This window comes from Syngnathus leptorhynchus, chromosome 3 (assembly GCF_054491065.1).
Source record: "Syngnathus leptorhynchus isolate UIUO chromosome 3, UIUO_Slep, whole genome shotgun sequence".
Lineage (NCBI taxonomy): Eukaryota > Metazoa > Chordata > Actinopteri > Syngnathiformes > Syngnathidae > Syngnathus > Syngnathus leptorhynchus.
The window spans coordinates 7,619,775-7,633,916 of NC_141197.1; the positions used below are offsets into that span (position 1 = coordinate 7,619,775).

The 14,142-nt window shown below is 38.8% G+C and overlaps 1 protein-coding gene across 4 annotated transcripts in view; it reads left to right on the forward strand.

Annotated features, from left to right (window-relative positions):
• Positions 1-14,142, forward strand: part of trip4 (thyroid hormone receptor interactor 4) — a 55,071-nt gene that overhangs the window by 242 nt on the left and 40,687 nt on the right. For 2 of the 4 annotated variants that reach the window (XM_085908206.1, XM_085908208.1), the window contains exons 2-11: positions 826-1,007; positions 1,250-1,380; positions 1,471-1,689; positions 1,802-1,880; positions 2,207-2,312; positions 2,397-2,612; positions 2,707-2,833; positions 3,423-3,604; positions 3,693-3,817; positions 4,752-4,843. In XM_085908206.1, coding sequence (XP_085764332.1) covers positions 826-1,007; positions 1,250-1,380; positions 1,471-1,689; positions 1,802-1,880; positions 2,207-2,312; positions 2,397-2,612; positions 2,707-2,833; positions 3,423-3,604; positions 3,693-3,817; positions 4,752-4,843 — 1,459 coding nt within the window. The other 2 variants (XM_085908207.1, XM_085908209.1) reach the window with 2 other exon arrangements.

Sequence of the window (14,142 nt, forward strand, 5' to 3'; positions counted from 1 at the left end):
AGAGAATTTACTGCTTGTCTAATGCAAAAACCGACCTACGTGTGTCAAACTAGCTCGGCAGATTGTTATGATTAAGTAAAATCTGTATCATAATTTCAGTGTCATTGACAAAATATGTATTCAGTGGTGCTTTTTCTCTAAGCGTTAATGTTATGAATGCTTGTCATTCAGTTTGTCAGCAAGCAGACTTAGGTTTCCAGCTAACGTAATTCATTCTAATGTTACGACACAGTGTTCTTCACTTGTTGATAACATTGAACTCACTTTGTGAATCCTCAGTTCTGTTTCACAATAGAATAAATATGCCAAGTTGGTAACCCCCAGATGATAAGTACGGCACCGTTGATTTTATTTATTTGGTCGTTATTTATTCACGTCGTATGATCATGCATTTATTCGTGCATTATTTGTTTACATTCAATGATTTAATTGGGATTTTGCAAATTAAGTTGTTTTAGTCGTTGTATTTTCTGTCATTATTTTATTGTTTTTATTACAGCTCTAATTGTATATTTAAATGGATATTTAAAAGGAGGTAAAAAAAAACAGGACCCATTGTAGGCTTCTCAAAGTGGTGATCATGCACACACAAATTTATTTTCTCTCATATGGACAATACATGTTTGAACTATTGATTATTAAATGTCCTGTTATTAACTGAAAATTATATGCGTAAACCTGACTGGGTGCAGTTCCATGGAAGAGAATATAATCTTCCCAAACCACCACTAAAGCAATCAATATAATTTTCAAACACTGAATGCAAGCATCCTTCACACAGTCAAAGTAGGATTGTGACAGAATTTATGCCATCCTGTTGTTTAGATACATTATATCCATCGAAAAATCGGAGGAGATTGAGGAGTATGTGGGCGACCTTCTCCAGGGCACAGATGGGAGGAAAGGACAGTTTATTGAAGAGTTCCTCTGCAGGTGGAGGAAGACTCAAAGACAAGCTGGTGATACGTCTGGTCTTTTCATCCTCACAGAGTCAATGTCTGCAACAGGTGGGCATGCATTATTTGCCCAAGATGAGTGAAGCATCTCTGAAGTATCCAATTCACGATACAGGCTGACCGGTATAGATTTTTGAGGCGGATGCCAATTATATTTGGCTGACACACATATATAATGAAGGAATAAAGAATTTGAAATAATTGTCTCTGAAATGAATCACTACAGATGTTAAAAGGTTTATAATACACCAATTTAATAGGTCTGGCCCTAATTTTCAATTTTTCTTAATTAGACTCCCAAGATATGACCAGAGATTCCCAGAAGAAGTCTAAACGCAAGGGTCGGAACAAACAAGAGATGTTGACTGTGAGTCAAATGGACCCTGAGCCAGAGGCAGTCAAAACCCCCATGGATCTGATGAGGGTCAGTGTACAAATGAATATTGAGTATATGGATACAACACATTTGTAGCTATACGTATTGTTGTTTTGTTTTTATTTTCTTCACCCACAGGTTCAAGAAAGGACCAGTACTTCTTCAACTAAGAAGAAAAACAAGTTCACAAACCTTTATGCTAAAGAGGGCCAGGACAAGCTGACGGTTGTACTACCTGGCCGACACGGCTGCGAGTGCCTTGCTCAGAAGCACAGGCTCATTAACAACTGCATCAGCTGTGGTCGCATTGTATGCGAGCAAGAGGGCTCCGGGCCTTGCCTCTTCTGTGGTAGTCTGGTAAAACAATTTTTGTTCATCAACCCCCAACCAATCCTTACCCCCAGTAGGATCTAGGCTCTACTACGTATATAATCTAAAGTCAGTTGAACACGTTTCTTGGCCATTTTAGGTCTGCACCAAAGAGGAACAGGAGATTCTGCTAAGAGACTCGAACAAAAGCCAGAAACTAAGAAAGAAGCTGATGGGAGGTGAGACTCTTATGTAAGCCTACGCTACCATAACAACTGAACTGCAATATAAGATGCAACTTTGTTCAAAAACCTTTTTCTTCTTTAATCCATGCATTTTAAAGCAAGATGGCTTATGTATGGACTTTTCTCCAAACCGTACGAGGACCATGTTCGGCTTCTCTTCAACACATCAAAATTGAATGCATTGAATTGATGAATGTTTGAAATGAATTCTGCCCACTCCGCCTCATCGTGATGATAAATTGATTGGGTGCTGCTGGTATACTGTTGCGCTACATATTGTGTATTTTACGGTCTTCATAGATACATTTTTTTTGCAACAGATTGCGGTGAAAAAGATTACCTGGCACAGCAAGAAGCCAAGATGAAGGCTGGCTTAGAGAAGGCTGTCCAGCATAAAGACAAACTTTTGGAATATGACCGAACTAGGTTGTAAAACATTTATTTTGTAAATCTCAATCTAATTAAAACGACATCAACTTCATCTAACATTGCTGGTATTTTTATGTGCAGTGTCAAGAGAACTCAGGTACTTGATGATGAGTCTGATTACTTTGCCACTGACTCTAATCAGTGGTTGTCACATGCTGAGCGCGACAAGCTAAAGAAAAAGGAAGAGGAGCTCCGTGAACTTCGGCATGCGTCTCGCAAAGATCGGAAAATCACCTTGGACTTTGCTGGTAGACAAGTCCTTGATGAGGGAAACAACCTGAACGAATACTACAACAGGTAGGAAAGATGCGGTGGCACCATTTCACTCGTGATTTTCACGCGTTCAACTTTCAGTGACAACACTCCACGGTTGTATATTTCAACAATGCAGATTAGATGAGACCCTGCAGGCAATGAACACCGATGCTGCGGCAAAATCCCCACCGTATAAAAGACAAGGAGTACATCAGAACCTCAGAGATCTTGTAAACCCCAACATAAGGCAGAACGCACCAGAAGTAGGTCACCTTTTACGTACAGACGTACCATATGTCTCCTCTACATTTTCATTTTTTTTTTAACACTTCTCTGTAATAGGAAGGAAGTGCTTTGTCCTGGATATTCTTCAATTTTCATTTGACTGCTCCATTACACTATTATACTAACGTGTTTCAGAGAATATCTTAAATCTTTTTACATGTCCCTCTCCCGCTGAACAATTTCTCAGAACTACTTAGCATGATAATGACATGACCATGACGAAAGAATGTAAACTCACATTTTGGTTTGATGGCAGGCATCCTAATGGAGGAATTGGTAGATACAGGACTTGACTGAAATTAAACTCCTCTCTTGTTTGTTTTTCATCTTCTTCCTTTCTCCTTAAATTGACCAGACTGAATGTGTAGATACAATTCATCTGCCATCTTAAGCGTACCGTAAATTAAAGCTTGGTATGCTTATTTTCAATCGTACTAGAATTGGTCAAAGTTTGAAACGTGAGCACAAATGCCACTATTGACTGGTTATTTCTTCACATGGACTTGTTTGCAGTTTCTTTTATACAAATTGTTCACCTAGCGTTCATTTGTCCTGTTTATATTTCAGTGGGTAGATGTTGGCAGCAGGGGAAACAAAAGAAACACGGAGAAAGGACAGAGTTTGGCAGAAGATAATAAAGGGGCCAGGTTGCGTCTTCAAGACAAAGAGCTGCAGGAAATGAGTGACGGTGGCTGGTGTCTGAGCATGCACCAACCGTGGGCATCACTGCTCGTCAAAGGCATCAAGAGGTATAGAGTTTTAGAATTTAGTAGTGATCATTCTCAAGTCATCAAATTGCTTAAGGTGCTCACATACAACATTTTATGTGTTGTATAGAGTCGAGGGTCGAACTTGGTACACTTCCCACCGAGGCCGTCTTTGGATTGCTGCAGCCGCCAAGAAGCCCACTCCTCAGGAGATTGCTGAGGTGGAGGCCATGTACTGCACTATCTACAAAAAAGGTACCGGTAAACGGGCTAGCTCATGAGAGTGGGTTTACTTGTCGGTTCAACCGGAACACCTGTGGCTCAAGCCACACTGGCAGGATATTTACTTTCTGCATCTGGATTTGACACTTCTGGTTGTGAAAGTAGTTTGGCGTTGTTTTTCCTGCCCTCACTACTTATAGAGTGGGTCCATAGACTTGGCAAGCGTGTTTCTAATTTAAATGTAGAGAAATACCTGCAAAAATTCATAGAACAAACAAACATCTTACTGTGTTATGAAATATTTCAATGTAAACTACTGTTTGTGTAGGGTTAAAAAAAAGAACTGTTACCTGGCATTAAGCTAGAACCTGGAGATTTTATTGGTTATGCCTCCATATACACTCCCACTGTTTATGATGTAAAATATTCAAGTTCTCTTGAATGTAGTCAGATTGCTTTAATAACATTTAAATTCACCGTAAAAGTTTATTTTTTTTCCCCATTCATAAGTTACAGTGGAATAACTCTAATTTTCAGGGCAGTGAGCATTGAAGACAATGAAGCACACACATGGACAAAAGTGATATTCTCGCTCTGTTACAAAATGAAAGAAAGAAATAATGATGAAAGAATAATAGTAGAAATATATCAAATTTAATGATAACTAAAAGGAACAGGTCTGGACAAAACTGAAAATACAGGCTTCTCGATGGACTGTAACCTATAAGATGTGCAAAGCCTAAAATACACCTGAAGAAGGCACTTATGGGAATACATTTGATTTTGTTGCATGGTGTCAAGTTGGGATGTTATTTCATATATCCAAGGTACCTTGTTGGCTAGATGATCTTTGTTTGATGTCAGTTTATACCCACTATACCATCATGGTGAATATGTTATTGTAAAACATTGTTGAATGTTCTGTCGTAATGGTGCTGTATTTCTTTTCTTTTTTTTGGCTGCATAGAGCCCAGGTTTCCTTCTGACTATCCCACTGGCTGCCTGCTGGGCTGTGTCAATGTCACCGATTGCCTTTCTCAGGAACAGTTTAGAGAGCAGGTTAGTGAAATGTACTGTATTACTTTAAAGTCGTTTTGTTTTCAGTAATAGTTCATATTACAGGAACAATGGTACATACAAGTGGAAAAAGATCCACTAGTATGAACCACAAGCAAATTAATAAATAAGGTGAATTTGTGACAAGTCCATTAAGGTAAATCAGCCCAGATAGAAAAAATAGACATATTAAAAATATCTAAAATGATATTTATTTGAAGAACTATTTGATTGCACCAAATTGTAATTTCTGAAAACTTCACATTCTTCATTCTTGGGGGAATTTATCTTTTTAAATTTGTAAAATAACATTGGAATAATTATAGCAGGAGTGATTCTCACATTGGTTATGTAAGAGATGTAAGGCTTATGCTACCAGCAGAGGTCAGGCTGCACCTCTTCACCCATTCTTCCATAATGGTATGTGATACTTTCCACCAGAGGCAGTCGCAGCCATAAAATTAAAAGTGAATCTGAAATGTAATCCTTTATCCTACCAGTTAACAAAATGGTGGTGTATCTGCAATTCATTGCCAAAAGGGAGTTGCGTAATGACTAGAAAAAAAAGTCTCATCTCGTCTGTCATTTGAGTCCTCCTGAGAGTAGTAATACATTTACCAACTGACGAGACACACATGTTGTGGTGCTCTCCATGCTTTCGCTATGATTTCCTCAATGGGCACTTAAATAAAATCCATTCTGAGATGAAGTGTATTGCAAACAACTGAAACTAGGATCCCATTCCGCCGTTAGGTCATCACATGCCTACAAGGTCAATAGCTCATTTGTCACTGCAATAAGCAACTGTAATGCAGCGGCTCCCTGCACAACAGGCGACATTATAGGTTAATTGGACACTATTTTGCACTTTGATAAGGTATTATTTTATTTGTGACTTCACATCAAACACTCAAGGGAGAGGAAATGTATAACATTCATTATATTGCACATCATGTCCTACCCTGACTGTTGGGAGAATAACAGTCATTGCATGCATCTCACGTATGCTCGCATATCTTTACCGAGGTTGGTTTTTCAGAAGTGTAGAGGGGGTGGGGGGGGGAAGCTTCTGTGTTCCTACATGGTTTGCATTCTGACTACTGGTATCTGTTTATTTCAGGGCTTTCCCCTTTTGTACTCTGGCCTCATTCTCTCCTCTACCACTCATTCCACCCTGGGCTGTAAAATCATGTTTGCAGGCTGTGTGACTGCCCTTTCATCCTGTGAAAGGGTGTGTGTCTGTGAGCGAGTGTGTGTGTGTGCACATGTGTGTGTGTGCGCACGCGTGTGTGTGTCCACTTGCACACAAGAGCCATAAATAACACCCCCTCCCCACACAAGGCACCACTGAAAAAAGAAAGGCAGATGTCAGGGGGGGAAAAAAACTGAGGGACAAAAGTACCAAAAGTGTAATGATGGTTCTGAACAGTAGATCTGTTTCTCCATTTGCCATTTTGAAGAGTTGGTGCCAGACACTGTTAGCTGGCTTAAGTCTGCTCACATTCATGTAAGTTGACGTGTGAGCGTAATGCATAGTAGCACATATCCATGCTTCTCGGCTGGAGGAAACGGGTGAAGTGTAGGATTTACAGGCCATTTCTGGCAGCTGTAGGTGGTTAAATAGGGGCCGTGGAGGACTGACAGCCATTAATCTTTAGGCTTTATTAATGGCACAGTATATAAGACATTGGGAAAAATTTGAATATGGGGAGATGAGTTTAGCATGAAACAACACTAAATACCCAAATAACTGCATTTGCCCTACAATACGGCCAAAGTTGGACAAAGAAAGGGCATGCATTATGACAGGAAAAGAAAAAAAAAAAAACACCTCAGGCAAACTTGGATCTCACTCGGCCCAATTCTTTCCCTCATTAGAAACTGACTAGTGTATTGATCCCTTCTCCCAGTCCCAGTAATCCCTCTGCCCGCCCAGCTCCCCTCACCCCCTTACAACTGGTAATTGGCTAGCCATTATGATGTGTGCTCAGTCCCTCCATCTCCACCCTACCTCCCTGTGCTCTCTCAGCACTAAATGGATATGTACACCCAACTTGCCAACAGTAGAGCCTAATCAGAGAGGGTAACAGATATAAAGTATTTTACAAAGTGAAAATGAGGATGATTTTACTAAGATAAATGATTTGGGTGTGCATCTTGGCCAATCTGAGGTGGTGTATAAACAAAAAAAACACAAATCAGCAATAATGTATTCAGAATTGTTCAGAAATGTCATAATGTTTTAACAGTGTACGCAGGTTTAAGTTTACTCTTGGTCGTCAAAATGATTCGCAGACTACTAAAGGCACAGCACACCCCATACAGCGCCTAAATACCACTTTCTGCTGACTCCTGCAGAGAAAAAAATTTATTGGATCAATGCACGGCCCTAATAAGGATCTGATTTCTTACCCAGTTCCAAACACTGTATCAACAGATGGCGAGCTACATGTCTCAGTGAATACAAGTCAAAGAGGTCTAATCTCCTGGACTAGCATGCCAAGCGCAAATCCAGTGACTATTAAATCTGCATTGATCAAATTGAATGTTTTAACAGGGCAGCAGGCCAACGTGGTCTTTATATGTGCGATTGCAATGTACAATGTATCATTATCAAATAGCTCTCAAATGATAACATTTTGATGGAAATGTCTTCTTCAGTCAGGCGTTTTATTGTTCAGTAACAATACAGACAATGGTGCCAAATACTTTATGGATAACAATATTTTATTAACCTCGGGTGTCTGGGGAGCTTTGGAGTTGCAGCTTTTTCATATCTGATATGCACTTATTTGATACATAGCTTTACTGCTTGCTGTTTGCCAACTGGCGAGGACAGATGCGTCACATTTCTATTTTATTGCCATGTCAAGGATCAAACAAATAGCTCATTTTAACACCAGTTTTTAATTTATTTTTATGTAATAATCAATGGAACAATCTGTTCGAAAGGTAGTTGATAATGGCAGTCCGACAGTATACCTTTTCTTGCTTTTGTCTTTAAAAGCTAGAATAATACGATTAATAACACAGTTTTCACAGTTGTTATTTTCGTGCTATTAATTGGATTAAAACATTGCATAATTATAGTGCAAAATCTTTTTTCCTGCTCATTTAGTATCAGATGATCAGATTATTGTTATTTGGACAACAAACAAACATATCTCTGTCTTTTTCCTACTTTTTTTTCATCTTAATTCATATTTTAAACATGCATTATTAATCAGAATACCGTGTTCAGACTAGGGTCACATAGAACCCATTATAAGGAACATTTCCTTCCCCCTTATAGTTTTGTATCCTTCGTCATGTTTCTGGTTGACTTTGCATTTACTAGCACCTAAGACAAAAATGCCATTTCAAAAGAGTGTCTCTTATCTAGTGTCTGTGTCAGTGGTTAATCAACAACCAGTGTTACTATGAATTGCAAAAATAGATATAAAGAACTTCTAATTTGATACTAGTACTTGAGTAACACAAAATCCAAAATATTGGCCACAAATAGAGACTGACGAAACTTTTGCCCCGAGATTTTGCTGCGACCGTGGTACATATTTACACATGCATTTAAAGATCTCACACAGTAAATTTCCATTCTCCTGAATCAAAACTACCGTATTTTCCACACCATAAGGCACTTCGGGTTAAAAGGCGCGGACTCAATTACAGGGTCTATTTTGTATTTAATCCACACATAGGGCGCACCACATTATAGGGTGCATGCATGCCATGACTTACGATAAGCAAAAAAAAGAGTTCGGATGTACTTTATTCTACTGTTTAACCATTTACTCTACTGTACTCACATTATTGTTAATCGATACTCGTATGCAAATCCTTCCAAGTCCTCATCTTCTGCATCCAAATTAAACAGTTGGGCAAGTTCCTTCTCATCGTTGCTCTTCTGCAATGATCCTGGCTTTCCAGAAAGCTCTAATTGTGCCTCGTAATTATGTCTCTTTGTCTATGCCATTTTAGAGGGTCCTAATGCTGTTTTCTTTGCTCAAACGATAGTATTTATCAATGGTGGCGGAGGTACGTTCTCAACGTGTTATGTACAGTCCTCTGATTGTTGTTGTTTTTTTTGCCTCGATCTATGTAAAAGGTAATGTCCTCTGATTGGTTCATCGGGTCTTCATATTACGTCTGTCTATTACGGAAGCCACACAAAATGACTTTACATATTTTGCAATTCGGTCCACACAAAAGGCACACCTTATCAAAAGTCGCACCTTCGTGTCTTGAGAAAATGAAAGGCTTTTAAGTGTGCCTTATGGTGCGGAAAATACGGTAGTCATGAGCTTATCACAGTCCATAAGCAAAGTTCAGTCTGCAGTCAGTGAGCTATTCCCGGTTAGGGGCATGTCTCATCAGGTGTCGGCTGAGTGATTATTTATCTAGCATCGTTTTTACAAAGGATGGCCTTCCTGATGTAACCCACTCATTTTTGTAACCTGGGTTTGTTACTGGTAGGAGCTGGGAATTTGGATCCGGGAAACCCGCTAGGAGGTTTTAGTTCGTAACTGGGATTTGAACCCTATTCCCCTTTGTCAAAGGCAGCGAGCCAACATTTTGCTCAGCCACTATAGGCAACACGTTTATAGTCTACCATTGCTAGTTGGAACGTAGTTACCCAAGCATCACTAATGTACTGTACATTGTGTTTGTATACTAGATATGTATCATGTTAAGATGTGTAAAGTTGGAAATGGAAACTAATTTGTGTTAAAATGCTAGAAAAGTAAACCTCGCTTAGCATAGCTCGAAACACGCCTGGTATAAACATATCACTAAGCAGAGACTAAGTGCAAGTATAAGCAATGTAACTATTGTGGAAAATGGTTACACGATGTGTTGATTGCTGCTCGAGATAAGCAATGCTCAATGGCTACATCTTTTTTTCCCTTTCCCACAGGTTTTTGCTGAAACTAATTTTATCACAATTTTGCTGACTATTAAGTGATTTCAGTTTTACTTAACTTCAACTTTAGCAAACACAAAGACGTCACATTTGGTGGGGAACATTCTTCGAGGAGGGTGCAAAGCCATCTGATTGCTAATTACTTAATTATTTGATGGACTAGTCAACAGTTTAATTGATTCCAAAAATATCTGATAGTGACACTCCTGGTTGTTTCATTAGGAAAATATATTGAAATTTTGTTTTAACGTGAAACTTCTGCAGCCTGTTTCTTTAAATCTTTATATACAATGTATATTTCATTCCACTGTATGCTCATGCACATTTGTGCCAGTTATCAGCAACAGAGGTAATGTTTTCTGTTGAATTCCATTTGTACAAGCTCTGCCTCTGACCTCTGAAGTGGAGTTCCGTTGCTTGTTAGGCTGGGTGGGAGCTCAATTTGATGCCTGCGTTTCCTTGTGTGGTAATGTGATATTTATATGCTGAAAGCCTTCCTTCCAGCAAGCCACACAAAAACACACACACACACGCACACACATGCGCACAAAGAAGACTCTTAGGATATGTTGGATGCATTCCAAAGAACTAAAGTTGCTCTGTATAACTGCTACTTTTTCCACTCCCCGTCCTTCTTTGTAACATTGTGTAAATCCTCTGTCTTCATATTGCTCCAATTTTGCATCCAACGCTATGGGGTTTAGGCCAGGACTGTGGAGTAAATTAACTTTTGCAGAGGATTTAATTTATGTTCTATCAACGGATATGCACACTTTCTCCCTCTCGCTCTCTCTCACTCTGCTCAACCTCAGTGGCAACACTAATACACTCCCTCCCTCCCTCCCTAAACCCTCCCTCCCTCCCTCACATTCCTCCCTTCTCCTTACTGGGCAGTTTGCCATAGCAGAGATGTCAAACACCATGTGATTCTGCAGTTGTGTAGAATGCATTCAGCCCATCGTCCCCAGGCACTGGATGACAACCAAGCAAACCTCAGTCACATTTTTTCACGGCATAAAAAATTCAAAGAACCATCACACTGACAAAAATGATTTGCTGCACTGTTTAAAATTTCACTGCTGTTCTCAGTCCACTTCACTTAATGTCAGTTTCTGCTGTTGGGGTAATTAGCTCTTTATATTATGTTATTTACCGTAATATTTGGACTATATGTCACTCCGGAGTATAAGTCGCACCAGCCATAAAATGCACAATAAAGTGAAAAAAAACATTTCTAAGTCGTCCTGGAGTATAAATCGCACTTTTGGGGCATATTTATTTGTCAAAATCGAACACCAAGAACAGACATGAACCAGCAACAACAGGCTAAACGATAGGTATGCTAACGTGACATAAACACAAACGAAGAGCTGAGATTGGGCCTGACGTAACATTCAGAGTTATTCTAATAACTATTACATAAATAACATGTTTATAAAACCATCTGTGTCACTACAATTCATTAAATCAATTGATCGTCCTTTATGTAAAGAATGCCGCTTACGCGCGCCGTCGGTTTTATACTCCTACTTATACTCAGACTTATACTCGGTGCGACTTATACTCCGGAGCGACTTATAGTCCCAAAATTGTGGTATATGTACAGCTTAGTTTTTTTGTTCATAAAACACAGGCTCCAATCTTGGAGTACTGGTTGGAGCAGCTCCATTCTTTGACTTAAAAGACAATAATGATAATGAAGATGACGACGAATGTATTTCCTGAAGTGGTTCTTCAAGTTACATCACAGAAATGTGCCTGAAACAATTCTTATTTGTAAAGATCTTCGGCGCAAGTGTCAACACGAGCGTGAACAAGAATGCCTGCTATCAAATACAGCACATCTACATGTCAGTTAAGTGTAAGACAAATATTCGATGAAGAAATATAAAGCAAACCCGAATTGAGAGTAGCATATTGATCAATGTATAGATTATTCTTTTGTCCTCACTTGATTTTTTCCTGCAATAGTCCATAGTCCATTTGGCACAAAAATGTGTATGAAATGCCAAGAGGATTTCAATAACTTGCCTCACACAGTCTCACAACAACCAAAATGTGCTGTAATGAAGCATAGAAGCAATACAGTATATTTGACAGCTGTTCACGTAACTTCTTTCACTGAAGTCTTCAAGTTAGATTTTAGTTAAACTATCATTTTCTTTGCCTCCCCTTCATGCAATGCTTGTCACCAGTCAAATATGATAAGTGTCCAGTTTATGTTTTTGCCTGAGCTGTCCAAGCAATTTTACCACAAGAACTAACATAGCAGCTCTTAGCGCTCCCATTTAGAAACTGAAAAAGTCGCTTCCACCGCAGGGTCAGAGATTACAAACCTGATTGTTCTTGGTGTTGCAGGAACTTGTCAACTCAGCATCTTCCTCCTGGGAATATATTGTAAAAGGGAGCTGCAAGCGAGGCTACCTATTCTTACAGCATTATTAATCTTTGACAGAAAATATATAAAACTGGATTTGTGGCTAGACACGAAAATAGGACCACTCAGACTAGGCTATTTTTTACCGTACCTAGTAGGGCTGTGCAGCACTCCAATAAAAGATGATTCCGTACGAATCTGGATGGATAAATGTGGTGCAGTACGATTCAAGGACAGTTCATTTACAATGATTTGATTCAATTCAGTAGGACTAGGATTTGATTCGATATGGAGCGTCTCAGTTCAATATGTTTATGAAACGACACGTCATTTTCGATAAGTAAAAATAAACTTGCCAGTATTGTTAATCTTGCATTTCATTAAGTCATAAGCATTGTGTTCTTTTATTGTGGATACTGCTGGAGCAGTGAAATTGCCTTGTGGTAGAGTACATTTTGTAGGTATTTAGCTAACTAGTTAAATAGTGTCGGGCTGGAGGATCCTATGTTCAGATTTGGTAAAGTCATTCACTGCGTTTCTTTGTTTTACTAATCTTTTCTATTGGTCTTGTTTAAATTCCTGAAAAGTGATGGTTGTGGAGATACAAGTTTTTCGCCCAATGCCTGTGGACATGAAAATGCATTTACCGTATTTTTCGCAACATAAGACGCTCTTAAAAGCGTTTAAATTTCTCAAGAAACGAAGGTGCGTCTTTTAATAAGGTGTGCTTTTTGTGAGGACCAAATTACCAAATCTGTAAAGTTGTTTTGTGTGGCTTCCGTAATATACAGGCAAAATATGAAGACTCGATGAACCAATCAGAGAACATTATGTTTTGCGTAGATCGGGGCAGAAAAAACAATCAGAGGACTAGACCTAACACGTAGAGGAGTACGTACCTCTGCCGCCATTGGTGAATAAATACTATCGTTTGTGGAAATCTGTAAAGTTGTTTTGTGTGGCTTCCGCCACACAGAGACCTAATATACAGGCACCCAATGAACCAATCAGAGGACACTACGTATAAATAAATACTACTGTTTGTACTCCATAAGGAAGTATCAGGTTTTTTTTTTACTCCTTGCTTCAAATATTTGCTGATGTTTTTACTCATATTTTGAAAATTGCATTGAACCATATCAGGCAGGAGCTCTTGCCACGCTCCAGTAGGCAAATATCAAATGCTTTTGCAGATTCAGTCTGTGGGGGAGAATATTGATTTATATGCGACATCATTCTCTTTCCGCTGAAATTCTGGTGGTGTGCGCAACAGTAATGCGAGTCAGCATAACTGCTTGAATACTGCTGGCACTTTATTTTTATCTGAACTCTGCTGTTACTATTTGTCGAAAATCACCATCACTTTTTTTTGTCAGCTCAAGAAGCATTGTCTTTGTAAAAAAAAAAAAGAATTCTATGTTTTTTTTACTCTTGCATTTTAAATTCACATTCACTTATGTCACTCTTTTGTCTAACGTCTTTAGATTTCAAATGGTTAATTGGAATACAATATGAACCTCATTGGTCTAAGATCACAACAAAAACCTGAAATGTATCATCTCTTTCTTCAAATTAAAAGAAAGTCCCCTTTAGTGGAGAAACTATGCCCGAAAAATATTTTTATTCACCTGCACATTGAAATTCATGAGAAAATCAGAAGATGCCAGGAGGACATAACATGAAATTGGTGGATATTTTCTCCTGCAGTAAATGGAGTGCTTTGAAGTGCTGTGAGGAAAAACAATATGCCGTAGTTGGAGAAAGAATTTAAGAGCTAACATAATCATGTCATTAATCCTATTTTTTGTTTTAACATTTTAGTAACTACTTTTCAGAAGACTAAGGGATTTTTTTTCTAAATATACAGATGTATTTAAAAGAAATGAAAACAACTAATTCTGACTAATCTAAGGCACTGTTTCCAACCTTTATTGAGGCAACACTCATTTCACATCAGAAAAGAATTCACAGCCCACCACTTAGCAAACCAGTTCACAAAAGGGG